General features: G+C 42.6%; 1 protein-coding gene across 7 annotated transcripts in view; it reads left to right on the forward strand.

Moving 5' to 3' along the window:
* Window positions 1–26,509, forward strand: part of RIMS1 (regulating synaptic membrane exocytosis 1) — an 871,728-nt gene that overhangs the window by 62,539 nt on the left and 782,680 nt on the right. For 5 of the 7 annotated variants that reach the window (XM_030199020.1, XM_030199021.1, XM_030199022.1 and 2 more), the window contains exon 3: window positions 21,801–21,839. The exons of the other annotated variants lie outside the window; for them this stretch is intronic. In XM_030199020.1, the coding sequence (XP_030054880.1) occupies window positions 21,801–21,839 (39 nt within the window). The remainder of the gene's footprint in view (window positions 1–21,800; window positions 21,840–26,509) is intronic. 7 annotated transcript variants of the gene reach the window in all.

Consider the following 26,509-nt stretch of genomic DNA (forward strand, 5'->3'; position numbering starts at 1 on the left):
TATGTAGTAAATACAGGGGCATTCACAGTTTCTCCCCTGCACTTTACATATGAGGCAGACACCTACTGCACAGACTCAGGTTCCATGCCTTGGCAGATAGTGCGAGTGTTCCAGCTGAAGCATGAAGTGCAGGCCCCAATGCTGCCCAAAGTTTAAAAAAAAAAATAAAAAATGGCAGAGCCATGACGGTGGTTCAGCACCCTCCCAGTCCCTCTAGTACTTCCTCCCTTCTGTCCCCCTTCCCAGTCAGTACTCTTCCCCCAGACAGTGTTTGTCCCCACAATGCAGCCACTCAACCCCTCCCCCTGAGCAGACTCCCCCACAAAAGCATAGCCCAACTCTTCCCTCCATCCACCAGTCTCCCTCAGGACTCACTTGTGGTTTTCCTTGGTAGTCTAGTGGAGCAGGGTGGGAGCGGTTGCTCTCCACTCCCACCCTACTTGCCGTCAGGCTTCAAAATGGCACCAGTGACCTTAGCAGTAGTCTCAATGTACTACCACTAGGGGGTCATCCTTCCATATAAGGAACAGTTTTCCCTTTATGGAAGGATAACTGCTAGTGGTAGTACTGCTAGGGTGTTTGGTGCCATTTTGAAACACTGAGCCAGACAGAACAGAAGCAGAGGGGGACCACTTCTGCCTTATACCAGTAGAATACCAAAGAATACCCAGGTGAGTGTTGGTGGGGAAGGGTTGGACTGTGCCACTGGGGTGGGGGGGAAGGTAGGGAGACAGATGCTGTCTAGGAAGAGAGTACCGAATTACTGCTGTTGCTCTGTCAATTTGTTTAGTATGGGCAGTGCTGCACGAATGGACCACCAGTAGTACAGCTGCACTTAATGCCATCTGTTTAGGGGGCATAAAGCACATTCATGCTATCTATAGTCATGATAACTAGCACACAGCACCACCCTGATCAAAAAGGCTTATTCCCCAGGCTCAACATAATTAAGATTTACTTTGGTTTCATATAACCTAAGGACACTAATACCTTACACTTTCTTTACTATAATGTGTGTAAACTGATACCAATTTGCTTATAATTTATACTGTTATATTGTATAATTGTACTTATTGTACTGTAGCCCTTCTACAGTTTTGTGTAAGCCACATTGAGCCTACAAGTAGTGGGAAAATGTGGGTTATAAATGTATTAAATAAATAAAATAAAATAAAATAAATAAATAAAACATATGCAAGCTGTCAAGGTTGGCCACGTTCTTTCACGGCCTGTATTCTGCCCATGACCCACCCCTAGGGAGATGGGATTTGATACACCACCTTTCTGTGGTTACAATCAAAACAGTTTCCATATTATATACAGGTACTTATTTTGTACCTGGGGCAATAGAGAGTTAAGGGGCCCTTGTAGAAAGCCGCCAAATCGGAACTACCACTGAGGTAGCTCGTGTGCCTGGCGGTAATTCTGAGTTTGGCGACCGCCGAATCCAGCGGTAGCAAATATTTTTCTATTTTCTACCATGGGGGACGTTCCCGGCAGTAATCGGCAGCGCGGCCATGTTGGCATGTGCTGCATGGTTACCACGCAGGTCGCATGTGAGCCCTTATCACCAGGTCAATGACTGGCGGTAAGGGCTCAGGCCATATATAGGCGTGCGCTAGTTTTAATTTTTGCACACACCCATTTCCTGGTCCATTAAAAAAATGGCCTTTTTCCCAGCCACAGTAAAATGTGGTGCAGCGCGTGCCAAAAAGATGCGCCCACACTACCGCAGGCCACCTTTTACCGTGGCTTTGTCAAAGAACCCCTAAGTGACTTGCCCAGAGTCACAAGGAACTGCAGTGGGAACTGAACCCGCTTCCCCTAGTTCACAGGCTACTGCACTAACCACTAGGCTAGTCCTCCACTCATATCTGCGGCAAGCAGCTAGCATGGGATTTTTACCATGCTAGCTGGTTTTAGCATGCAGTAATCATAAAACAGAGCAAGGGGATTAAATATTTTTCAGGTATGTTTGATTTAGCCCATACTTTTCTCCATGTTGGGGAAACAAGGAAGAACAGAGGTAGAACTGTAAGGCTTCAACATGGCAAGAATCATAGAAACACAGATAAATGTAGGCAGATAAAAACCATATGGCCTATTCAGTCTGCCCATCCATGCCATCTACGCTCCATTTCACTGCCTTAGAGATACTATGTACTTATCCCAAGCTCTCTTGAATTCAGATACTCTTTTTATCTCCACCACATGAACATGAATACATCTTTTGATTAGCTTTCAAAGGTAACCCTTCTTCTTCAAATCAGAAATAAGCAAAGTGCTTGTCAAAATTTGCTTATTTCCGATCTGAAGAAGGGTTACCTTCGAAAGCTAAAAGATGTATTAAGTTAGTCCAATAAAAAAAGGTATCATCTTATTTTCTTTTTCTATGTTTTGATTTATTTCTATTTATTACCTCAGCTGTCTTGAAAAACAAAATTTGTTAGCCTGTATTCTGTAAAAGTTAATATCCCCATGCTCAGATTACCTGTTTGTAGTCCTTCTGTGTGCTTGTTCATGTGTTATGAAGTATGGCTTGATTCATCTTATTATTTCATGCTATAAAATGTATTTATGCATCTTTTAGGTATGTAATTTAGAGTGGTTACCTTTGTAGAATCTTGTTGCCTAGGATCCAAAAAAAGTTCTGACTAAAACTAATTACCCCAATGATCTAATAATTTACTACTAAATAAACTTTCTCTAAAAGTTTGCTTGTTTGTTTATTTATTTATTTATATATGTAAAAATTTGTAATCCACTTACAACTAAGTGGAGTACAATAAAAACATACATAATAAAACCAACATAAAAACAAATTGTTCATTGTCAATCCGTCATTTAAAAAATCTGCAAGCTAAACCCCACATTTTAACATAGATGACCAACAGTTGATTTAAATTACTTTTTTATATTTCCCTTCTAACCGATGCTATGTAATTCTGTTTGGTTCAACTCCCTAATTAGTGGGCCAGTCTATGTTGTAAGATTGGAAGATGGGGTAGGTGACAATTGTGATTGGAGAGAGAGAACTAACATCTCAGAACTGCTAAGATTTGAGAATAATAGTGTTACAGGCTTTTCCCTTTGAACTTCTCGTTTTTAAATTAGAAATATACGATAACCAAACATGCCTCTTACCTCATAAAATTCACTTCAGTAAACCAAACAAAAATAATTCAGCAAACTATCAGATATGCAACCTAACAAAAATATCACTGTTTCAAAAATAGCTGGCAAAGTGCTTGAATCCAGAGCCAGAAACAAGAATGGAATAATAATAAACATGTTTCTTACGATATCAAGCTAATTGGTCAAGCTAATTACTAACCAGATGATGTAGGTATTCCTCTTCAGAACTGTAATTGAAATTCATATATGACACCTGTACTAAAAATGAAGGAAAGAAACTGCTCTGACAGATTTTGAAAAATTGGCACGTTTCTGCGAATAGATCACGCCAGATGGCTTCCACCTACATGTAGTAAAATGAATTCTGTTGACAATTGATGTTTTTCAAACTAAAGTTTCTAAGTTTTGAACTTATTTACTGGTTAACTTTGATTAAGCAAGTAGAAAAGATTGAAGATGTAGACAGAACTAGTTTCCGAGAACAACTTAATATAAAAGTTTAATGCAATGCTGCAGCATTGTGCATATCATATAAACCTAAACAAATTGAAACTTCTTGTAAAAATAAGAATTCAAAAAATGTTCATTATTAAATGCTAAGATATATTTAGGGGGCAATAAACTAGCTGCCCGCATTGATGCAAAGCTCATCGAGTTCACGTGCCTTATTTTAATTTGATTTCCTTATCTTTTCTTTTTTATTCCTCCGGGTGCCCTCATTCCTTATAGAGCTGCCTTCTAAAAGGGTCATTTTCTAAACCTTTTTCACATGTAAAGGGGTTTATTGTAGAACTGTAAATAAAAACAAAAAACTTTAGCCTGTGCTCATTTAACAATTGTTTATTGATATATCAATATATGAGAACATACAAGGCTTAATGGCAAACCAGGCATTCTGGACAGAGGCCAGTTCCTTATATAGGAAATTTGGCATCTTAAACACAAAAGGATCAAAAGAATACATAAAAAGATTTATTATTATAGGTTGGTTTACTGAGGTTTATTGTCTCCTTCACCTCTTGACCATCAGATTATCCATAATATATTGGAGTCATAAATTGCTCCCAAGTTAAGATACAAATGACTTATGATGTTTTTCCATTCCTAAAGGTCCCTAGGTCACTTAACACTCTGATCTTTATAGTTAAACAGTGAAAGGGAAATGGGACTTGATATACTGCCTTTCTGTGGTTTTTACAACTACATTCAAAGCAGTTTACATAGTATATACAGGTACTTATTTGTACCTGGGACAATAGAGAGTTGAGTAACTTGCCCAGAGTCACAAGGAGCTGCAGTGGGAATTGAACCCAGTTCCCCAGGATCAAAGTCTGCTGCACTAACCACTAAGCTGCTCCTCCACTCCATACATTCAGCAAGTGGTCATTATTTTATAAGGAGCCACTCATTTTTAAGTGGCAAGTATGTGGATATGTGAACACACATGTGCAGGGGTACTCAGGCCTGTTGGGGTTTCAGGATATCCCTAATGAGACTAGAACAAGTGCTAGGGAGGATGGTTCTTCAGAAAGCCTGTTCTGCCCTCCCTCACAGGTACCGCTCGGGGCAGCCCACATTAACTTTCTTCTCAAGGACCCCCGGCTGCTCCCTGTGAATGTGCTGCCAGTGGTGCGGAGTGCACACTGGACTCCCACATCATCCACTTTGACTCTGCAGGCAGTGTGAGTGTGGGGAGCAGGGCTGTAAAGATCTGGGGGAGGGGGAGGTGGTTGCTGCTATGGTGCTGGCATGAGAGGACCACTAATTTTGGTTGTGTCCAAAATTCTAGCATGACCAAAATTATTGCATCCAAAAGTTCTGTGCCATGTCAGCAGCACAGAAATGCGGGCTCCAAAACACTGACGCCGCAAGCTCACTTACCACCCCTGATACGTGTATAAATGGCAATAATCTGGCTATTCACTGTTCAGAGTTTACAAGCTATAAATACTAATATTAAAGATTTAACTGCTTTGTGGACCACAGTGGAAATGTTGTACCTTGCTTCTAGTTCTTGCAACCTTTGTGTTATTAATTTTCCAAAATTACTGGCAGTATCACTGAAAGATGATTAAGAGATATTTGATTGTGAATTTGAAAATCCCTTAAGTGATGAAGCTCTATTAGTTTTCTTTAGCAAAGAAGAAGATCAAAATGTTCAAACAGATTAGGTCAAAATATGGATGTTCTTAAAGTAACTGATCTTTTGGAAAATAAATAGACCCATGAGACAAAATCTATATGCACTAGCCGTTGAGCCCGTAAAAATGGGCTAGTATAGGACGGGGGAGGGGGGTTGAAAGGCCCCTTCTCCTCGCCGCTGCAGGGCCCCCCTGCCACCGAGTTCGCCGCTACGGCCCCCCCCTGGAGTCGCTGCCACCCCTCCACCCGGGCCGGGCCCTCGCTTCGCTATTGAAACAGCGCGGGAATGCAGCACACAGCTCAGATGAGCTGCCGTCCTTCTTCTCTGCCTGTGTCCCGCCCTCGTGGGTGGGTGGCTGCGGCAACTCCGGATGGGGGGAGTGGTGGTGGTGACCTTGGGGGGGGGGCAAGCGGTAGCGACGACGGTTTCGTCCCTCCCCTTGCGCAGTAGAGACCCTCTCTGTCCCGCCCCGTCATCACGTATTGACGCGGGGGTGGGACAGAGAGGGTCTTTACTGCGCATTTGCGAGTGAGTTCGGTCACTCGCCGTTTATATGTTTGATAGCTACTTTGATTGCGACTCTAGTTGCTTAGAATGTTCTTTAGATATCGTGAATTTTCCTTTCTGAATCTTATGGTTAAAATTTTTCCTGACCTGACCAGGAAAACACAGAGGAGGAGGAAGCAATTTTATCTGTTTTAGGGGTCCTTTTACTAAGGTGCGCCGAAAAGTGGCCTTCGCTAGTATAGACGTGTGTATTGGATGCTTGCAGGTTCATTTTTCAGCACACCTACGAGAAAGGCCTTTTTTGGGGGGCCAAAAATGGACATGCGGCAAAATGAAAATTGGCGTGCGTCCATTTTGGGCCTGAGACCTTACCGCCACCCACTGACTTAGCGGTAATGTCTCACGGGCTAACTAGGCGGTAATCATCAGCGTGCGTACAATGCTGATTACCGCCCGGTTAGTGCCGCATGCTGGAAAATTTCCGAAGCACCTACTGGATGCTCATAGAAAATGAAATTACCACCTGGGCCACGCAGTAGCCAGGCGGTAGTTCCAAATTGACATGCATTGGGCGCACGTTAGCGCTTATGTGGCTTAGTAATGCTTATGTGGCTTAGTAAGGCGCTTACGTGGCCCCTTAATGAGGTGTTCTCCAGTTAGAAGCTCTGTTCTTTTTGAAATATCCTTTAAGAAAGTACAGGTTACCTAATGCAGTGTTTTCCAAGTCCAGTCCTGGAGCACCCCTTGCTAATCAGGTCTTTGGGATATCTACAATAAATATGCATGAACTTGATTTACAAACACTACCTCCATTATATGCAAATCTCTTTCATGCACATTCAAGCTGAGACAAGATAAGTTGAAGAATGGTATAAACATTTCTATGAGATATTTTTCTTAAGGGGAAGTTTGAATATATGCACACTTCATTAAAAAGACCAGCGACGATTATGGTGCCTACAGCTTGATGAGGCTAACCTATGCTCACCGAGTAGCACTGCTGAGGTCTTTAAGAGACTATACATATCAGATTTTGTTATTATATCAAATGAGGTGAAGGTTCTTATGTTAGTATTATGTGCAGCATGCCCATAAATAACCTCACTTCTAAGATAACGGAGGGAATATGAAACAGTAGGCTGGAAAAGGTGATCTTACTGTCACATCATGGCCAGTGGAGATGCACTTACCACTTTCTGTTCAGGGGGTGGAAGTGCAACTGAAGTATCTGCTGCGGTGAAAGCTCACAGTAGCTTACCATGCACTTATTGTATGTTGCTGTCTATACTTATAACCTGTCAGGTAGCAGAAGGCAGAGGCCAAGAGTACACAAACAAGAACAAAGAAAAAAAAAAAAAAAAAAGAAGAAGCACAAAAGGGCCTTCAAGAGTGGAACAATCAAGAGTCCTTTAATAAATCGACCCTACATGGGCCATGTTTCAGCTGGTATATGCCTGCCTCAAGGATCAGGTAGAGTCAAAGCTCTTGGAAACACACAGCCAAAAAGATTTTGGCCCCGATATTGAGACAGCAGGAGTTTGACCAGATAACTCCCACTGTCACCGGCGAACCCAGAAGTTCAATGCCAGGGCCATCAGCATTGAATTTCCAGGGGTTTTTTTTTTGGTGCCACAAACATAACTGGTTAAGCCGATATTCATCAGCTGACTGGCTAGGTTTTAGCAGCCAAAGATAGACCTACTATTTACACAACATAGACGGTGACCGGGCTAGCCGCTGACTGGGATATTCAGCGGGAGATAGCCAGTTATCTCCCGCTGAAGATCAACAGTATTTAACCAGCCAGATGCCATTCTTAGCCAGATGCCGTTCCTAAATACTTTTGAATATTGGGCGGATTGTTCCTCAATAATATATGTAAACAGAAACAAAAGCAGAGCAGCTAAACGTGCCCTAGTGCATTGGTTATCAAACTCAGCTTGGATGTGGGAAGTCAGTTCAGCAAAAGAGCTTTTTGTGGTTTTCATTGCAAACTATGGTGTTCCGATTCTGTATATGCTATCCGCTATTTTGCTGAATGGGCTTTCCGCGTTCAAGCTGAGTTTGATAACTCACTAGGGCACCTTTAGCTGCTCTGTTTTTGTTTCTGTTTGCATGTATTATTGAAGAACAATATCTTTTTGGCTGATTGTTTTCAAGAGCTTTGACTCTAATTGACCCCCGAGGCAGGCTTGTACACACCGAAACACAGCCCATGTCAGATCGATTTATTAAAGGACCCTTTATTGTTCAAGAAGACCATTTTGTGCTTCTTTTTTGTTGTTATACCCATAACCTGCCCATTTCCTGCCTCTGTCTTTGCAAGTACTCATTCCCCCTAATTCTATAAAAGTTGCCAAAAATTGCATACACATATTTAGGCACACGCCCAATTTGTGCATGAAATTTAATTGAATAATGAACAAATTAGTGCCAATAATTGGCTAACAAGAAATTATTGATGCTAATTGAAATCAATTAACATGTATGTGAGTATGCATCCCGGAAAAGGGGGAATGGAAATGGGAGGCTCATGGCCATTTGGGGGTGGAATGTGGGCCTGGATTCCATTTACATGCGCAATTATAGAACAAGGGCATTCCGTGTGTAAATTTAGGTGGGGATATTTGCATCACATTTTTGTTGGTGCAAATGAATGCGCCTAAATTTGTGTGCGACCCCTGTGCTTTTATAAACTGCGCCTAACTTTAGGCACGGCTCATAGAATAGCATTTAAGTGCTTTTTCTGGTGTTGATTTTTTAGGTATGATTTATAGAATTCACCCCATTGTGTGCAATTTAGTAAACATGTCTCGTAATATTTTTATTTTATAAATGCAGATAATAATACAGAATCAGGTCTGTAATATTCTGAAATCATTACTCTAGTGACCTTATGCTGTCACGTAGAGGAGTTTTTCAGCACCATAAATTGCAAAACTAGAATGCTTATCTTTATGCAATTTAGTCATCATAATAAGTCTTTTGATGCATTTGAAAATGTTAGCTCCATATCTCCTAGACACAGCACAAATCTACTAAACATTACTTTGATGCATAAAAAAAGCTATTAACAAAATCAGGTTTGTTCTTTTAATAGATTTCATGCTTCATTGTATTATTATGTTTTAATTAGCTATTCATCAGGGACATTTTTTAGCTAAAAAAAATTATGTTGCTATGTTTGAAACCATTTTGCAGCACTTTATATACACAACAAACTAACTCACAGCTGCTGATTGTTGCATGATCAGGGTGGAACAAAAATCACATTATGTTAGTGAAAAAGAAAAGATTACATTTCCCTTTAATACGCTGTCTTTACTGGATATGTAATAGGTCAGAATTTTTATGGATTAACTGAGCTGTGGAGATCAGCATGTTTTTAAAATGCTGGCCGCTGTGGCTAATGAAATCCGGATATTCAGAGCTGGTATCTGGATAGTGGCCAGTGCTGAATAATTGGATAGAGTAGTGAGAGGCGGCATCATCTGGATAGCAGTGATATGACATAACAACATAAGTGTTGCCATACTGGGGCAGACCGAAGGTCCATCAAGCCCAGTATCCTGTTTCCAACAGTGGCCAATCCAAGTCACAAGTGCCTGGCAGGATCCCAGAACAGTAAAACAGATTTTATGCTGCTTAGCCTAGAAATAAGCAGTGGATTTTCCCAAATCCATCTTAATAATGGCTTATGGACTTTTCTTATAGGAACTTTTCCAAACCTTTTATAAACCCCACTAAGCTAACTGCTTTTACCACTATTGGATAGCTTACCAGATAAAGTTAAGGAAGCACACCCAGATGTACTTCAAGATTCAAGTCTTTTATAGACACCACTTAAGATGCTGCTGTCCCTGTCACCCAGTAATGGTTGGTATTATGCAGAAACATGCAGGAAAATATAGGCAGTACCCTGGATGAAGGGGGGGGGGGGGGGGGCTTCATACCAGGCATATAGTGCAGGGTAGGCTCCAAAACTCTATACTTCTGACCCCAAGACATGTATTGGATGAATGGGTGGATGGGGCAGGGGAGCTAACTTTTAAGGCCCTACTTCTTTGGGTTGCTGTCTTCTTCCTCTGGCTGCACTAATATGGTCACTCTTTAGGGACATTACAAAGTTCACTGTCATCCATTGCTGTGATTTCTTCAAGGTAAAATGGCCAACACACAGGGATAGAACACAGACAAAATCTTCTATCAAAACATTGTAGACTTCTCTCATAAACTTCTCTCACCCTTTCTCCTTCCTCTTCACTAACTTCCAATACAAGCTAGCTCTTATCTTCTTCCTTCTGGTTCCTCTGGTCATTTTCTACTCCTTCTGGTTTCTCTTCTCTTCATGTACCATTTTGGAGTGGAGGAATAGCCTAATGGATAGAACAGTAAGCTGAGAACTAGGGGAGCCCAGTTCAAATCCCACTACAGCACCTTTTGATCTTGGGCAAGTCTCTTAACCCTCTGCAGAGGTAACACAGATCACACCTTGTATGATGTAGACAGGAACGTAAACTTACTGTAAATTATTATAAGGTATTACTCTGGTATTTAGAAATATAATTGTGGAAAACAATTATGTTCCTTTATCTAAGCAACCGAATTCAAAGCCCCAACAGATACGGATAAGTAACAGACACAAGGCTCTAATATATTATAAAAATAGATAGCTTGTTTATTTAATTAGCAGCTGGTAGAATAATACAGCTGGGAGAACAGTACACATATGTTATATCACCAAATAAAAGCAATAAGTACCTATCAGATAATCAAAATGAAAACACATCCTTACACCCTGTACTTAGCACTTTTGGGTCACCTAAGCTCCCTAGCACTACAGGAAATAATGATGGCTACAACCTGGCCAATGAGGAACGGTCATCCCTCTGTCAGATGCTGAAGTTGCAGAGACAACGAAGGCTGTCAGGGAGCTGGCCGCTCAGTGGAGGGTCCTTCTCATGGAAGACATTGGACAGCCATGGTTTTAGAGCTTTGTCAGTCTTTGACACATGGTACCTCAGACCTGGGAGACCAGCTGTTATCTGGTCACTGTATCAGCAGATCTTCAGATAACCTCCCAGATAACCTCTTATCTCTCACAAGGTCTCTTATATCAGCTCTTGGGTGAAAGTGAACCTCAAATGTTTTATCACAACAATCTTGTTTGTCTCAGATGTTATGATTTGAGGAATCACAACATTATCCCTTCTATGTCATTCTGGAGGGTCAATTTGACCAAGGAAACATAGTTTCAATAAACAATAGACAGAAGTCGACACAATCCCCCAGATATGAGGTTAGCCAGGTTGGCAGGGGACTTTCCTGTGAATCTTGACACTTGTCAATGTCCTTTTCTAGATGTAGCCGCCAGAGTGGAGCACAACAATCAAGGTAGGAACTCAAGGGATATGTAGAGAAGGAACATTATTTCCTTTTTTTTTCTACTACTAATATTATGCAATAAGGAACGTAAATGTATTCAGTATAAATTGTCTTTACCGAGTAAGTATAAATTCAGGAATTTAGCAGAATCTTTAAGAGGAGTGCAAGGAATCAAATCTATTTCTCTGTCTTATGTAAATCCATTTTAATTTACCAAAATATTCTGTATTTGATTGCATATGAAATTTAGAATCTACAGAAAGATGATGTGGCTGGCCTAGCTGTTTCAGAGGAGAGGCAGTGGGAGTTCTTTCTAAAAAATTATATTTATTGAATTTACTATATACAACCAACAGCTTGAACAGCAAAGCTAATTAAAGGGGAAGTTGAAGAAATAAACCATACTATCAATAACGTATAGCAATAGGAAATTTCAGCTCCAGTGCACAATAAAGAGAGATCCAATACCATTTAGAGGCCTAATAAAGAATAAAATTATAAAGAAAGGAAAAGGATGAATTCTGCATATTAATCACATCAGCAAACCATAATTACAAATTTAAATTCCACTATCAACCCCCTCTTTATGGGCCAACAAGGAACTTCTCTTGGATGCCAAAAACATAATCAAGTGTGCAGGGTCAAAAAATATTCTTAATAAAGTAATACAGGATAATACATTTGCAGTGAAATTTCAAGGAAAAAGATGCCCTCAATCGGAATATTAATTTATTTATTATTACATTTGTACCCTGCGCTTTCCCACTCAAAGCAGGTTCAATGCGGCTTACATAGTAATAGGGATTGCAGGATATTGAGAAAGAAAATAGAAGTTAAGTATAGCAGAATAATAAAAGTGATAGGTAGGTAGAGAAGGACAGGGGTAAAGGGAGTAGAAGAGGTGTGAGCAAGGGAAGAAGAGGCGGAAGGGGAATGGGTTACAGGATAAGCATAGGGAATTTTGGTGGGAAAGATAGTCAAGGTCATTGTCTCCTGGATATGTGATGGGTAGTAGGGTTCATAGAATTAGTTTGGTTCATTAGGATTGGCTTGCCTGAACAGATGGGTCTTTAGTGATTTCCGGAAGGGTAGATAGTCACTGATTGATATGATACATCTGGCAAATATTCCATGGCAAAGCAATAAAAATTATCTTATGCTAGATTATGTTATAATGGACTTACAACCTGCTAACTCCCTCAATTGAAGTTCTAAGCAGGATACAAACAGAGAACCGAAACATCTGGAAAGGCCCGTATTTTTGCTTCCAAAAAATCCTTCTCCTTCCTCTTGAAATATTTATTTATTAGGATTTATTTACCGCCTTTTTGAAGGAATTCACTCAGGAGTCCTTTTACTAAGCCATGTAAGCATCTACGTGCACCCAATGCACGCCAATTCTGAATTACCACCTGGCTACTGCATGGCCCGTGCGGTAATTTCATTTTTGGCGTGCGTCCGATATGTGTGCCCGAAAATATTTTTATTTTCTGGCACGTAGGTGGTAATTGGTATCTGGGTGCGCATGGACCATTACCGCCTGGTTACCGTGTGAGTCTTTACTGCTAAGTCAATGGCTGGCGATAAGGTCTCAGACCCAAAATGGACGTGTGCCAATTTTCATTTTGCCGCACGTCCATTTTTGCCCCTCACCACTAAAAAGGCATTTTTTTACAGGTGTGCTGAAAAATGATTCTGTGCACGCCCAAAACATGCGCCTACACTACCGCAATCCATTTTTCAGCGTACCTTAGTAAAAGGACCCTTCAAGGAATTCAGTATCAGATCCCTATCAGCCACATTAGAAAAGTCACAATCAGAGTTCAATACGATGCTAAAGTCTAAGAGACCAATATTTAGACCACAGGAGTTAGCCTGGCTAACTCCCACGGTCGGTGGTGATGCTGGATATTCAGTGCTGGGCCGTTTCTGGTGACCGGCATTGAATAACTGGTTTATTTTTGGCTGCTAAGAACATAGCCGGCCAAGTCGATGTTCAGCGCTGGCTGGCTAAGGTCATAGCAGCCAAAGATGGACCTGCTATCAATGTGGCCAGATTTGGCTACCAAATTTAGCTGGCGACGTGCTGAAAATCGGTGAACAGCCAGTTATATCACGCAATATAACCAGCTACCTGCAAAGCACTAACAGGGAATATTTGGTGGGGGAAAGCCGGCTATCTCCCACTGAATATCGGCGGATAGCCGGTTAAGGGCCTTGTTTAATAAGGCGCGTTAGTGTTTCTAACGCACCTACAATTAGCACACACTAACCGTGTAGGTGCCTATAGGCATATTGTAGGCATGTATATGGTTAACTTGCCTTAAAAATGTTAAGGCGCCTATAACACTGCTTAGGAAACAGGGCCCTAAGTACCATTTAACCAGCCAGGTGCTGTTACTGTCTGGTTAAATGGTTTTGAATATTGGCCAGTAAATGTCTGTAGTAACTCCACCTGTCGGTTCCAAAGAGTCTGGTATTAAACCTACTAACCTGCCCGCATTTTGTCACCTTCTCATTGAAGGAAGAAAATAACTCTTTATAAACAGGTGGTATAGTTCCAGAAGCAAGTTTCCAAACATCCAAACAGTATCTTTGAAACATTTCTTTCGATGAAATATTCTGACCAGTTGGAAAGTTTAATAATCTTAAATTAATACATCTCAGTAGGTTTTCCATGGAATCTATTTTCAGTTTACTCACATTAATATCTGATATCATAGTAGCGGAGCAGGTGGGGGAAGAGAGGTTGGTGGTTGGGAGGCGAGGATAGGGGAGGGCAGACTTATACGGTCCGTGCCAGAGCCGGTGATGGGAGGCGGGACTGGTGGTTGGGAGGCGGGAAATACTGCTGGGCAGACTAGTACGGTCTGTGCCCTGAAAAAGGCAGGTACAAAACAAGGTAAGGTATACACATATGAGTTTATCTTGTTGGGCAGACTGGATGGACCATGCAGGTCTTTTTCTGCCGTCATCTACTATGTTACTATTTGCAGCTGAGAGACAGAACATGCTACTTCTTGATCTTTTTCAATTGAAGTTTTCAACAGTCGTAATACAGTGGTGGAAATAAGTATTTGATCCCTTGCTGATTTTGTAAGTTTGCCCACTGACAAAGACATGAGCAGCCCATAATTGAAGGGTAGGTTATTGGTAACAGTGAGAGATAGCACATCACAAATTAAATCCGGAAAATCACATTGTGGAAAGTATATGAATTTATTTGCATTCTGCAGAGGGAAATAAGTATTTAATCCCTCTGGCAAACAAGACCTAATACTTGGTGGCAAAACCCTTGTTGGCAAGCACAGCGGTCAGACGTCTTCTGTAGTTGATGATGAGGTTTGCACACATGTCAGGAGGAATTTTGGTCCACTCCTCTTTGCAGATCATCTCTAAATCATTAAGAGTTCTGGGCTGTCGCTTGGCAACTCGCAGCTTCAGCTCCCTCCATAAGTTTTCAATGGGATTAAGGTCTGGTGACTGGCTAGGCCACTCCATGACCCTAATGTGCTTCTTCCTGAGCCACTCCTTTGTTGCCTTGGCTGTATGTTTTGGGTCATTGTCGTGCTGGAAGACCCAGCCACGACCCATTTTAAGGCCCTGGCGGAGGGAAGGAGGTTGTCACTCAGAATTGTACGGTACATGGCCCCATCCATTCTCCCATTGATGCGGTGAAGTAGTCCTGTGCCCTTAGCAGAGAAACACCCCCAAAACATAACATTTCCACCTCCATGCTTGACAGTGGGGACGGTGTTCTTTGGGTCATAGGCAGCATTTCTCTTCCTCCAAACACGGCGAGTTGAGTTCATGCCAAAGAGCTCAATTTTTGTCTCATCTGACCACAGCACCTTCTCCCAATCACTCTCGGCATCATCCAGGTGTTCACTGGCAAACTTCAGACGGGCCGTCACATGTGCCTTCCGGAGCAGGGGGACCTTGCGGGCACTGCAGGATTGCAATCCGTTATGTCGTAATGTGTTACCAATGGTTTTCGTGGTGACAGTGGTCCCAGCTGCCTTGAGATCATTGACAAGTTCCCCCTTGTAGTTGTAGGCTGATTTCTAACCTTCCTCATGATCAAGGATACCCCACGAGGTGAGATTTTGCGTGGAGCCCCAGATCTTTGTCGATTGACAGTCATTTTGTACTTCTTCCATTTTCTTACTATGGCACCAACAGTTGTCTCCTTCTCGCCCAGCGTCTTACTGATGGTTTTGTAGCCCATTCCAGCCTTGTGCAGGTGTATGATCTTGTCCCTGACATCCTTAGACAGCTCCTTGCTCTTGGCCATTTTGTAGAGGTTAGAGTCTGACTGATTCACTGAGTCTGTGGACAGGTGTCTTTCATACAGGTGACCATTGCCGACAGCTGTCTGTCATGCAGGTAACGAGTTGATTTGGAGCATCTACCTGGTCTGTAGGGGCCAGATCTCTTACTGGTTGGTGGGGGATCAAATACTTATTTCCCTCTGCAGAATGCAAATAAATTCATATACTTTCCACAATGTGATTTTCCGGATTTAATTTGTGATGTGCTATCTCTCACTGTTACCAATAACCTACCCTTCAATTATGGGCTGCTCATGTCTTTGTCAGTGGGCAAACTTACAAAATCAGCAAGGGATCAAATACTTATTTCCACCACTGTATAGCATCATGTTGAGCAATTGTATTCTCCAAACTATGTGTCTGAGTTGTAAAATTATTAACTAGAGGCTGCAGAGTTTTAGCGAGGTCTGAAATAGATGAACAGATTGCCTTATTTAGGGGCCCTTTTACAAAATGGCAGTAGGGATAGCGCCGGCTTGGTGCACGGCAATTCGGCCCTACCACTGTTCTCCTGGGGAAGCCCAGCAGTAGTTCTGACTCCCACTGCATGCGAATTCCGGTGCTAGAAAATATTTTTAAAGTTCCTAGCACTGCCTGGTTACCGCCGGGCTACTGCTGGAGCCCCTACCTCCTCCTAAATAGGAGGCAATAAGGTCTCCCTCAGAAAATGGGCGTGTGGCAAGAGTTTAACTTACTGCATGGCCCTTCCTTAAAAGAAAAAAACCTTTTACTGGCAGAGGTAAAAGGGGGCCTTGGTGCTCAGGAAGCCCAAGCGCCGACACCACCGCAGGGCCCCTGTTATCGCTATTTGGTAAAAGGACCCCTTTAGTAAAGTATATGGCAACACACAACTAAACTCTACATCCTCTTCATCTCCAAGAGTTTCTAGTATTGCTGGATCTCCCGTGGTTAGCTGCTGTCCCACCAGTGCTTTGGAGAATTTTCCCACCTTGCTTTCCAGGAAGGACCGACCCTGGCACCTTCTTCATCCTGCTCACTGACAACAGTATTTCTCCAGGGATAACCATCACAGAAGTTGAACTGGAGAGCTAGTTGTTCAAGGCTGTAGCGGTGGGGAACAATGGGCCAGGCTCAGCATAGAATCTAGGCAAAATGATCGTGCAGGTCCTCTTCCCGTTGCTGACAGTCCCAGCCACCCATGCATCGGACCAGAGCTTTGCCTCCAGAATGGCCTAAGTAAGAGTCACTTGCAACAGCAGACAGTTTATGCACCCTAGCACCATGTTGACAAATCGAACAGGAACAATCAAAGCTGTGCCGGAACATTTTCACATGCGGGCACCATCTTGGATCTCGATCCAGTGGGAGCTCTTCAGGTGCATGTATACTGAAGGTATAGTAAATTATTCTTCAAAAGTGATATTTTTCCCTTCTTTATAAATAATACATTAAAGAGGTAATTCTATAAGGAATCGCCTAAACTTAAATGGTTTGTACATGAGTAATTACTGGTATTCTAGTCATGTATAAGCAATGCGAACATAGAAGTGTGCAAATGATAACAATTCAACTACACACAATTTTGTAAGTATGGGCATATCTTCAATAGCACATACTTTGAAGGTGGGTGTACACATTGGCAGATTATGGATGGGCCGCTAATTTACATACATATAAAAACTTAAGAATAGCCAGGCTGGGTTAGAGCAATTGTCCATCTAGCCCATTATCCTTCTTCCAACAGTAACTAATCCAGATTACAAGTACCTGGCAGAAACCCAAATAGCAGCAACACTCCATACTGCAAATCCCAAGGCAAGTAGTTCCTTCCCATTTCTGTCTCAATAACAGACTATGGACTTTTCCTCCAGGGACTTGTCCAAACCTTTTTTAAACCCAAATATGCTAACCGCTGTTACCATATCCTCCAGCAGCGAGTTTCAGAGCTTAAGTATTGCTGAGTGAAAAAAATAGTTCCTTCTGTTTGTTTTAAAAGTATTTCTATGCACTTTAATTGAGTGTCAGCTGGTCTTTGTACTTTTTGAAAGAGTGAAAAATCGATTCACTTTTACCCATCTACACCACTCAAGATTTTATAGGGTACTATAAATTACGCATGTATTTCTTGAATCTGGGCATGAACATTTACACTAACTCGGTGAAAGTGCTGACACCTAAATACATTCATGTCTATATATATGCAGTTATTTACCTATAAAATAGGTTCTAATTAGGCACCCTTTAGGCGCCTAAATGTAGGCTTGCCAATTAAATGCTGCTGAACTTTTCCCTACACTGGGAGTAACTTTATAAAGCTTTGGTGATGGTAAAACAACCTTTTACCTATAGAAATAGGTGCTTACAAAAACGCTCAGTGCATAAAAATACAGACTACCATATGTAGCATATGCTTTCCAAGGAATCAGCAACAAATCCCACAGCTTAAATGTGTGAAGAAGTATTTGTATTTCTTATCTTCTGCAAGCAACTGATCAGACAATCTTTTGGACTCTAACACATGTCTTTTGAAATGATCTGAAGAGTTGCAACACTGCAGATTCTATTGCATGGCATTTTCTTTCAGCTCATGCATGAGATTTTTAAAACAAAATGACACAAGAGATGTCTTTTTTGCTTCAGATAATTTTTGCACTATAATGCAAATTTGTGTATTTTAAACATTTAGCTCACACCTTTTTCCAAGATACAGGAGGTAGGTTACCCTGTCCCTAGTGGGCTCACAATACAAGCATTGGGGGGGGGGGGGGGGGGGGGGAATTTCCCAGGCCTGGGCCTCCAAGGGGGGACAGTGCCGGGGTTTCTCTCTCTTCTGCTCCTGATGGGACCCGAGTGATCATGTCCCGACAGGAGCAGGAGAAAGAAAAAACTCTGGTGCCGGGCCCCCCTTGGAGGCTGTGGTGGACCTGGATGAGGAGACACAGCAGGGCTATGGGCCAGGGCCTCTGGTTTGGCTGGCGGGGGTCCCCCCAGGCCCCGCCAGCAGAAGAGTTGTTTCTCCAGTGCTGCTCTTCTTCACTCTGCCGGTGTTTTGAAACCGAGTATGTGTGTCGTGACAGAAAAAGCAGCCGCAGGGGCAGGCCATGCGGCAAAGTGAAGAAGAGCAGTACTGGAGGAACAACTCTTCTGCTGGCGGGCCTTGGGATCCCCGCCAGCCAAGGTATTTGCAGTGGTGGGGTGCATCAGTGGCAATCCTGGGGGGGGGGGGGGGTGGCCCTGCCCTGGGTCTGGTGGCGGTGGCCATGACCCGGGCCTGGCTCAGTCTCTCGGCAGCCCTGATAATCTGCATGGCGCAGCAGCATGTACAATCCTGGTCACCTTTCTCGGCAGAGAGCACATGGCCATTTAAGAAAATTACTGTGGGGGTCCTTTTACTAAGCTGTGGTGAAAGGGGGCACATGTTTTTTGGTGTGCGCTGAGGCACCCTTTTACCACAGCGGGTAAAAAGCCTTTTTTTTTCTTAAAAAGAAATGGCTTTGTGGTAAGTGAACCACTTACCGTGTGGCCATTTTGGGGGTGGAAGCACTTACCGCCACCCATTGAGGTGGCAGCGTGGCACTGCCTGATTACTGCCAGGTAAGCACAGTAGGTACAAAAATAGAAAATATTTTTGTAGTGCTGGAAATAGTAAAAGGGGCCCTGTGTGAGCACTTACCACCACCTATTTTATAGGGAGTAAGGACTTGTGCATTATCCATGCATTAACCAGCAATGTAGATGCCTTAGCTGGTTAGCGCAGGAATGTTTACTCACCACCTCAGACACATCCCCTCAAATAAAAAACACATTTTTTTAGTGTATGGCTCGCATGCACACATTTCAAAACCACCAAATGATGCTGTAGCACATCCCACAGTAGTCCATTTACCCCCAGATTCTATATTACACGCCTAGAGATCTATGTGTAGATCCAGGCATGTTCTGTAACAATGCATGTAACTTAATTGTTTTAACAAGTTAATCAGCATTTTTAACAGCACTTAATAAGCAATAATGGGCACTAATTGGCAATAATTAGAATTTACAAGCACAACTCGCTAAGCATATTCTGTAATGAACTGCGCCTACCTTCTCATGCGCATAGGTGGAGAAATGGGCGTTCAGTGGGCATTCCAAAATTTAAGCACACAGTTATAAAATTTGGCCAGTGCACATAAATCGAGGTGCAGGGATTTAGGCCATGTTTTCGTTGGATGTACGTAGTTTTAGGTGCTAGAAGTTCCGCTTAAGCGTATTCTATATATCGCGCATACATCTAGGCATCGCTTATAGAATACGCTTAGGCAGAACTATTTACCCCGTGTATTTTTTAGGTGCCATATATAGAATATGGCCCTTATTGCTGAATTAGGCACTCATTAGCACCTGGTGCAGTTTAGTAAAAGGGACCCTAGGTTTGTATCTGAGGCAATGGAGGGTTAAGTGCAGCCTACATGAAATGCCATGTCTCACAAAGATGCTATCGTTCTGCACCTTTTGCTAGTTCTACTGTGATTATAGTTATATAATAGCATAACATAAAAATATCTAAGACGCTCAAGAATATCACACTGCTCTCTGTGCATCCAAATATATTATTAGCTTTCACAACTGCTTTGTCACATTGATTGGCTACGTTAGCCCAGATTTCTTTTCTGTTTCGTGACTGTTCGTTCTTTAACTTCAAAATCATATCTAGTTCTTGGATTTCTTCATCCAAAATGTATGCCTTTATACAGTGCCGTTCCTAGGGGGGCGGACACCTGGGGCGGCGCCCCTCCCCCCGGGTGCAGCGCCCCCCCCGATGCAGCGCGGACCCCCCCCCCCCGGCGAAAGAGCCCCCCCCGCAAAAGAGCCCCCTCCCGGGTGCATGCCGCTGGGGGGGGGTGCCGCAGCGCGCGCCTGCTGCGAGTTTACTAACTTTGGTCATTCGCTGCAGCTCCCTCTGCCCCGGAACAGGAAGTAACCTGTTCTGGGGCAGAGGGAGCTGCAGCGAACGAGAGAAGTTAGCGAACTCTCGCAGCAGGCGCGCCCTGCGGTACCCCCCAGCAGCGTGCACCCGGGGCGGACCGCCCCCACTGCCCCCCCCCCCTTGGTACGCCACTGCCTTTATATTTTCTTGGATTAAAGTGTAGTGCATGTTTGATGGTTTATCCAAATTTTTTCAAATCATCTTACATTTTATGTACACCTTATAGGATGTTTGCCATTGATACGAGATTTTCATATCAATAGCAAACAGGAAAATTTCTCTTTTTAACCATTCCTTGATTTCACTTTTAGAGATATTGAGGAAAACTGGACTTAGCACTTATCCATGTGATATCTCACTGGTCACATTTCCTTCACCAGAGTGGAACCCGTTGACTGTTACTTTGTTTTGTGCCTCAACCCAGTTTACAATTGTTCTTCCAACTCTAGGGGGCCCTTTTACTAAGGTGCACTGAAAAATGGGCTGCTGCACTAGTGTAGGTGTGTGTTTTGGGTGCGCGCAGATCCATTTTTCAGTGCGCCTATAAAAAAAGGCCTTTTTAAAATTTTTGCTGAAAATGGACATATGGCAAAATAAAAATTGGCGCGCGTTGTAACCAGGTAACTTTCTTGTGCAGCCAAGGATAGAACAATCTCCTCCAGCCATAGGCTCCCAGTACAATGAAGAAATAGATGTCCACCAGTAACTTCAATCTTAAGGACTTTTATTCCATGTAGGTTTCTAGTACACAGTTCCAACAGCAGCATTCACCTTCAATCTTAAGCACATATAAGCCACCTGAAAGTGCGTGGCAAATAGTCCCCTTTAAGCAGCAGGCTATCAGCACATACCAGGATTCAATACAGGCTTACAGTCAGCTCCAGTCTGGGATCTTTATGGCATGCACAATAAACAGTAGTTCAATTCCCAAGACAAACAGTTCTTTCAGTTCATCATCACAGTTCAGTCACCAAGCAGCAGTTTCTACCTTCTATCCTCTTTACCTTCAGGAGAGTTCAATACTTTAGGGACTCCCTCTACCCAAGGAACTTCAGCCTGCTTCAGTACTTTAGGGACCTCCCTGACAAGGGTTTTCAGCCTGCAAATACTTCAGGGACCTCCCTGCCCAAGGGTTTTCAGCCTGCAACTGCTTCTCTCCTTCTGCTTCTCTCTCCTGAACTGAACTGCTGAGACTCCTTCCCACCTGCCTAATCAATCCCTGGCTTCAGCTACCACAACCTATCATTCTCCTTCCATTAGCTTCCCCACACCCATACCAGCTGAGTTGAACATTAGACTAATGATGAGCTCCTGCACACAGGGTCTCTCTCTTTCCCCCTAGTGGCAGCCAATCTACACATCCTGCCAGCTTACCCCCATGTCTTCTCCCATTGCAGCTAGGAGTCCAGTCCGGGTTCCTCATCTCACCCCCTGGCTCCTTGCCTGCAATGCCTTCTGGGACTTGTATTTCAGACTGAAACTGCCTTAACCCAACTATCCTGGAGGTGACTTTATCACAGCATCCATTTTGGGTCTGAGACCTTACTGCCAGCCAGTGATTTAGTGGTAAGGTCTCATGTGGTAACTGTGCACATGATATAGCGGATGCGCGTCAAAAATGAAATTACCGCAGGGCCACACGGTAGCCGGGTGGTAACTCAAAATTGACACGCATGCCTACACGGCTTAGTAAAAGGGCCCCTAGATTGCTTACCAGTCTTCTATATGAAACAGTGTCAATGGCCTTCCTGAGATTCAGATAAGCCACATTTAGCCTACCCCACTGATCTACTACACAGGAGTGGAGAAATAGCCTAGTGGCTAGTGCAATAAGCTGAGAACAAGGAAACCCAAGACTCAAACCTTTCTCCCACTGATGGTCCTTGTGACCTTGGGCAAGTCATTGCTTCCAGTACAAATGAAACATGGAAATAATTTGCATATCTGTTTGCAATTCACCTTGAACTCCTTCATTTAGAAAGGTGAATAATTAGATCTATAATTCCAATTTATTCATCAAAAAAGATCAATCAGGTCTGTCCCATGGTATTATCATTGTCATGAATATTTATGAACAGCATGCAATGCTCAGTACCTTGGTTTAATATATGTTTCCATGCATGCACAAGATTCAAAGATGGAAAACTGGTAGAACAATAATATTGTGAAGATGAGGCTTCTGCTCCCAATCTTCAGCAGGCCTGTGGCCTCTGAACAGGACTCCAAACAGTCTCTTCCCAGCATCCTGAGCAATCCAACCTCAAGCTCCTGGGCCCCTTTCTCACTCAGGGTGAGCTGGTTCTCCAGAGGCAAAATTAATCAGGTCTTACCAACAGCATATTCAGGCAATTCTTTATTCCAGCCCCTGGGCACAGTTCTTCTAGCTTAAATACTTTATACATTCACATATCTTTACACTGAGCCTCCCCACACAGATTCCTGGGCTCAGCATTAACCTCAATACTTTGGGGACTTCTAACCCCAGGCTTTGCAGCCTGCTTCTCAGTACTGGGACCCACAGCCCTACTTCTTCTTTGGACACCCAGTCCTTCCTTTCTTTGAACACACCGTTCCTCTAAGTACTGAGGCTACACAGTCCAACAAATGCTTTAGGGACTTCTTACCCCAGCCTGTTTTTCTTCCTTGAGCACACAGTCCACCACAAGTCCATAGGGTTTAGCCAGTTCTTTCCAGGGGGATTCTCTCTCTTCAGCTACCAGCTCTCTTTCTTTCCTTTTACATCTCAGGTGGGGTATAAAGTGGTTAATAGCTAAGCAGGACCCAGCCCATAACCACCTGCACCTGTGGACCTCCCAGGGCTCTCCCCGGTCCTAGCGACCTCCAGCTATCCTCCTAGCGCCCTCTAGTGGCCTACCCTCTAGTGGCCCAGTGGCCAATCCAGGTCACAAGTACCTGACAGAAACCCAAATAGTAGCAACATTCCAGAACCCCAAAGAGTAGCAAGATTCGGAATCCCAAGAGGTAGCAACATTCCATCCTACCAATCCCAGAGCAAGCAGTGACTTCCTCATGTCTGTCTCAATAGCAGACTATGGACTTTTCCTCCAGGAATTTATTAAAACCTAAACCCAGATACTCTAACCACTGTTACCACATAGGGGTCACTATTCAGCTGGCGGTGGTGAGCATTGTGCTGACCACTGTTGACATTTTTCCCAGATCAATGCTGGACTATGTTCAGGCTTCAGCATTGAATATCTGGTTTATGTGGCACCGGCTAAAACATGGCTGGTTAAATCGATATTCATAACTTAACCGGCCATGGGTTGCCACATAAAGATAGGACTGACTTTTATGCGGTACCATTTATGAGATAACCCTGGATGCTTAAGTGCTGAATATCAGCAGTTAAGCAACCAAGTGCCGACTCCGCCCCTGGAATACCCCCAAAATAGTTGTCTTTCACTTAGGTGCTAACTGCTAGTTTTTAGCTGAGATAACTGCTTAACAGGCACTGAAAATTAACAGATAGCCCCAAACAAGTGATTTAACTGGTCAGCAGCTGTTTCTGGTTGGTTAAATTGTTTTGAATATTGACCAGATCAAAAATGACAGTAAATAATGACCATTAGGCCTATCCAGTCTGCCCATCTATACCATCTACTATATGTTCCTCTCCCTTAGAGATTCTATACCATCCACTATTTCTTCTTCTCCCTTAGAGAAACAATGTGTGTGTCCCATATTTTCTTGAATTTGAATACAGTCTCGTACTCCACCACCTCCATAGTGAGGCTGTTTCACCCATTTACCACATTTTCTGTAAAGAAGTATTTCCTTAGGCAACTTCCGAGTCTTTCTTCTTTCACCTTTGTCTCATTGCCCCTCATTCCTGAGGTTCCTTTCAGTTGAAAGAGCCTCATCAACTATGCATATATGCCATGGAGGTATTAAAATGTCTATCATACCTCCCCTCTCCTACCTATATTCCAAAGTATATATTTTGAGATCTTTAAGTTATATCTTTAAGTCTATCCCCATACATTTTATGATGAAGACCACTGGCCATTTACCACCTTCTGGACCAATTCCATCCTATTTATATCCTTTTCAAGGTGTGGTCTCCAGAACTGTACATAGTACTCTAAATGGGATCTCATGAGAGACTTAAACAGAGATAGTATCTCCTCCTTTTTTCTGCACACTATTCCTTTTCCTATGCACCTAAGCATTCTTCTGGCTTTTGCCATTGCGTTTTCTACCTGTTTGGCCATCTTAAAGATGATCTGATTCTATCACCCCCAATTTTGAGCTCAGAATTACTTCAGTCCCTATACTGTACTGCTTCCTCAGGTTTTTGCAGCCTAGATACTTGACCTTCATATTTTTAAACCTTAAGCCTTAGCTGCCAAATTCTAGACCAAGTTTTGCTAGATCCCTCTTTATGTTATCTATACCCTCAGGAGTGTCTACCCTATTGTAGATTTTGGTATCTTGTAATCTTCTCCTTGGGGCCCTTTTACTAAGCTGTGGTAGGCTGTACGCGCGTGCACCGCACACCAAAATGAGACTATCGCCAGGCCAGCACGCCCTTCTGGCGGTAATTTCAGATTTGGTGCACACCCATAATGCCTAGATAAATTATTTACTTATTTCCTCCTACGTGCGCTGGTTCCGTTGGTAATTGGCACTTGGCGCACGCTAACCAGTCACTACACGTGTAGTGCATGAGCCTTTATCGCTAGATCTATGGGTGGCATTAAGGGCTTAGGCCGGTTTGGGGTGCGCTTTGGTTTCATTTTTACCACAGGTCATTTTCCCATTCCATTTAAAAAAAAACATTTTTTGTAGATGCGGTAAAAACTGGCCCAGCATATGCCCAATACAGGCATCTACTCTACCGCAGGTCATTTTTTACCACAGCTTAGTAAAAGGGCCCCATTGTCTTCAATTTTAAAAATACTTGCCAAATCAATTTAGTAACTTGTGGCTTCATAGATAAAGATTCAAAAAGAACCCCTATGTTCTGGTTTACATTAATGATGGGGACTGTTAAGTCCACAATCACAAAATCTCTAGGTACATCATCATGTGGATAACTAGTCAATAAATGTATTTGGGCATCTTATTAAAGTGCATTGCATTTGCCGCGTGGGAATTGCTAGTGTGGTTTAGTAAAAGAGGCCCTTTGCGCTATTGAAATACCGAGTTTTAAATGATTGCCAAGTAACCTTTGATTCACTGCATTAAAGCCGTAGCATTTGAAACACATCCTTCACGGATTTATCAATTTCAATCAGAATTTATCAATATCGATCAGAAATGCATTCAATCTAAATTTCAAACCTAAACTGTTCAACAGTCTGCAGAGAGGAATTAAAAATATATTCAACATTGAAAATTTACAATACTCCCCATCTCATATTCCTCCAGTAAATAAAATTTACTATATCCCTATGTCTAAAAAGAAAGATGGGGTAGTGAAAGAAATCGGATACCAGGCAGTTCGTGGAGGGAGTGAACAAGAAACACAAGATCTTTCAATGTTTCTGGAACAATCTTTTTCAGTGGTTACTCAGCAGCAAACTTTGATCATATCGTTAGTTTTTGAACAAGATCTCAGTGCTATATTAAAACTATATTTTAAAAATTCCAAGAAAATCTTTTGTGGATCCCGGGTTTGGATATACCCGGATGTGACTAAAAATACTCAAGACAGGAGGAAATTATTCCTTGCCCTTAGAGAGGAAACTAGGGCAATGGGAGCGTCATTTCTCTTGTCTTATCCATGTAAATGTATTGTAAAATATCTGAATGTTAAATATGTTTTCTTTGAGCCTGAGCAACTTAAAAGTTTCTTGGATCAAAAAAGGCTCTCCAGTGGATCCCAGTGAATAGTTTAACAGCTGATTAATATATTAAGAAAGTGAATTTGAGTTAGGCCGATTCCTTTATGATTTTGCATGTGATCTCCTTATCTTTATGAAACGACCCCCATTTTTGAGGTCTAAGAAAGAGATTAATAATATTGATGTTTGTATTGTGGAAAACTTTTTGTTTAAAACAAATTTCTAACTCTGTGTTACTTTTACAAGATGTAAGGCTTGTTAAAATTAA

The sequence above is a fragment of the Microcaecilia unicolor genome, chromosome 3 (genome assembly GCF_901765095.1).
Source record: "Microcaecilia unicolor chromosome 3, aMicUni1.1, whole genome shotgun sequence".
Classification (NCBI taxonomy): domain Eukaryota; kingdom Metazoa; phylum Chordata; class Amphibia; order Gymnophiona; family Siphonopidae; genus Microcaecilia; species Microcaecilia unicolor.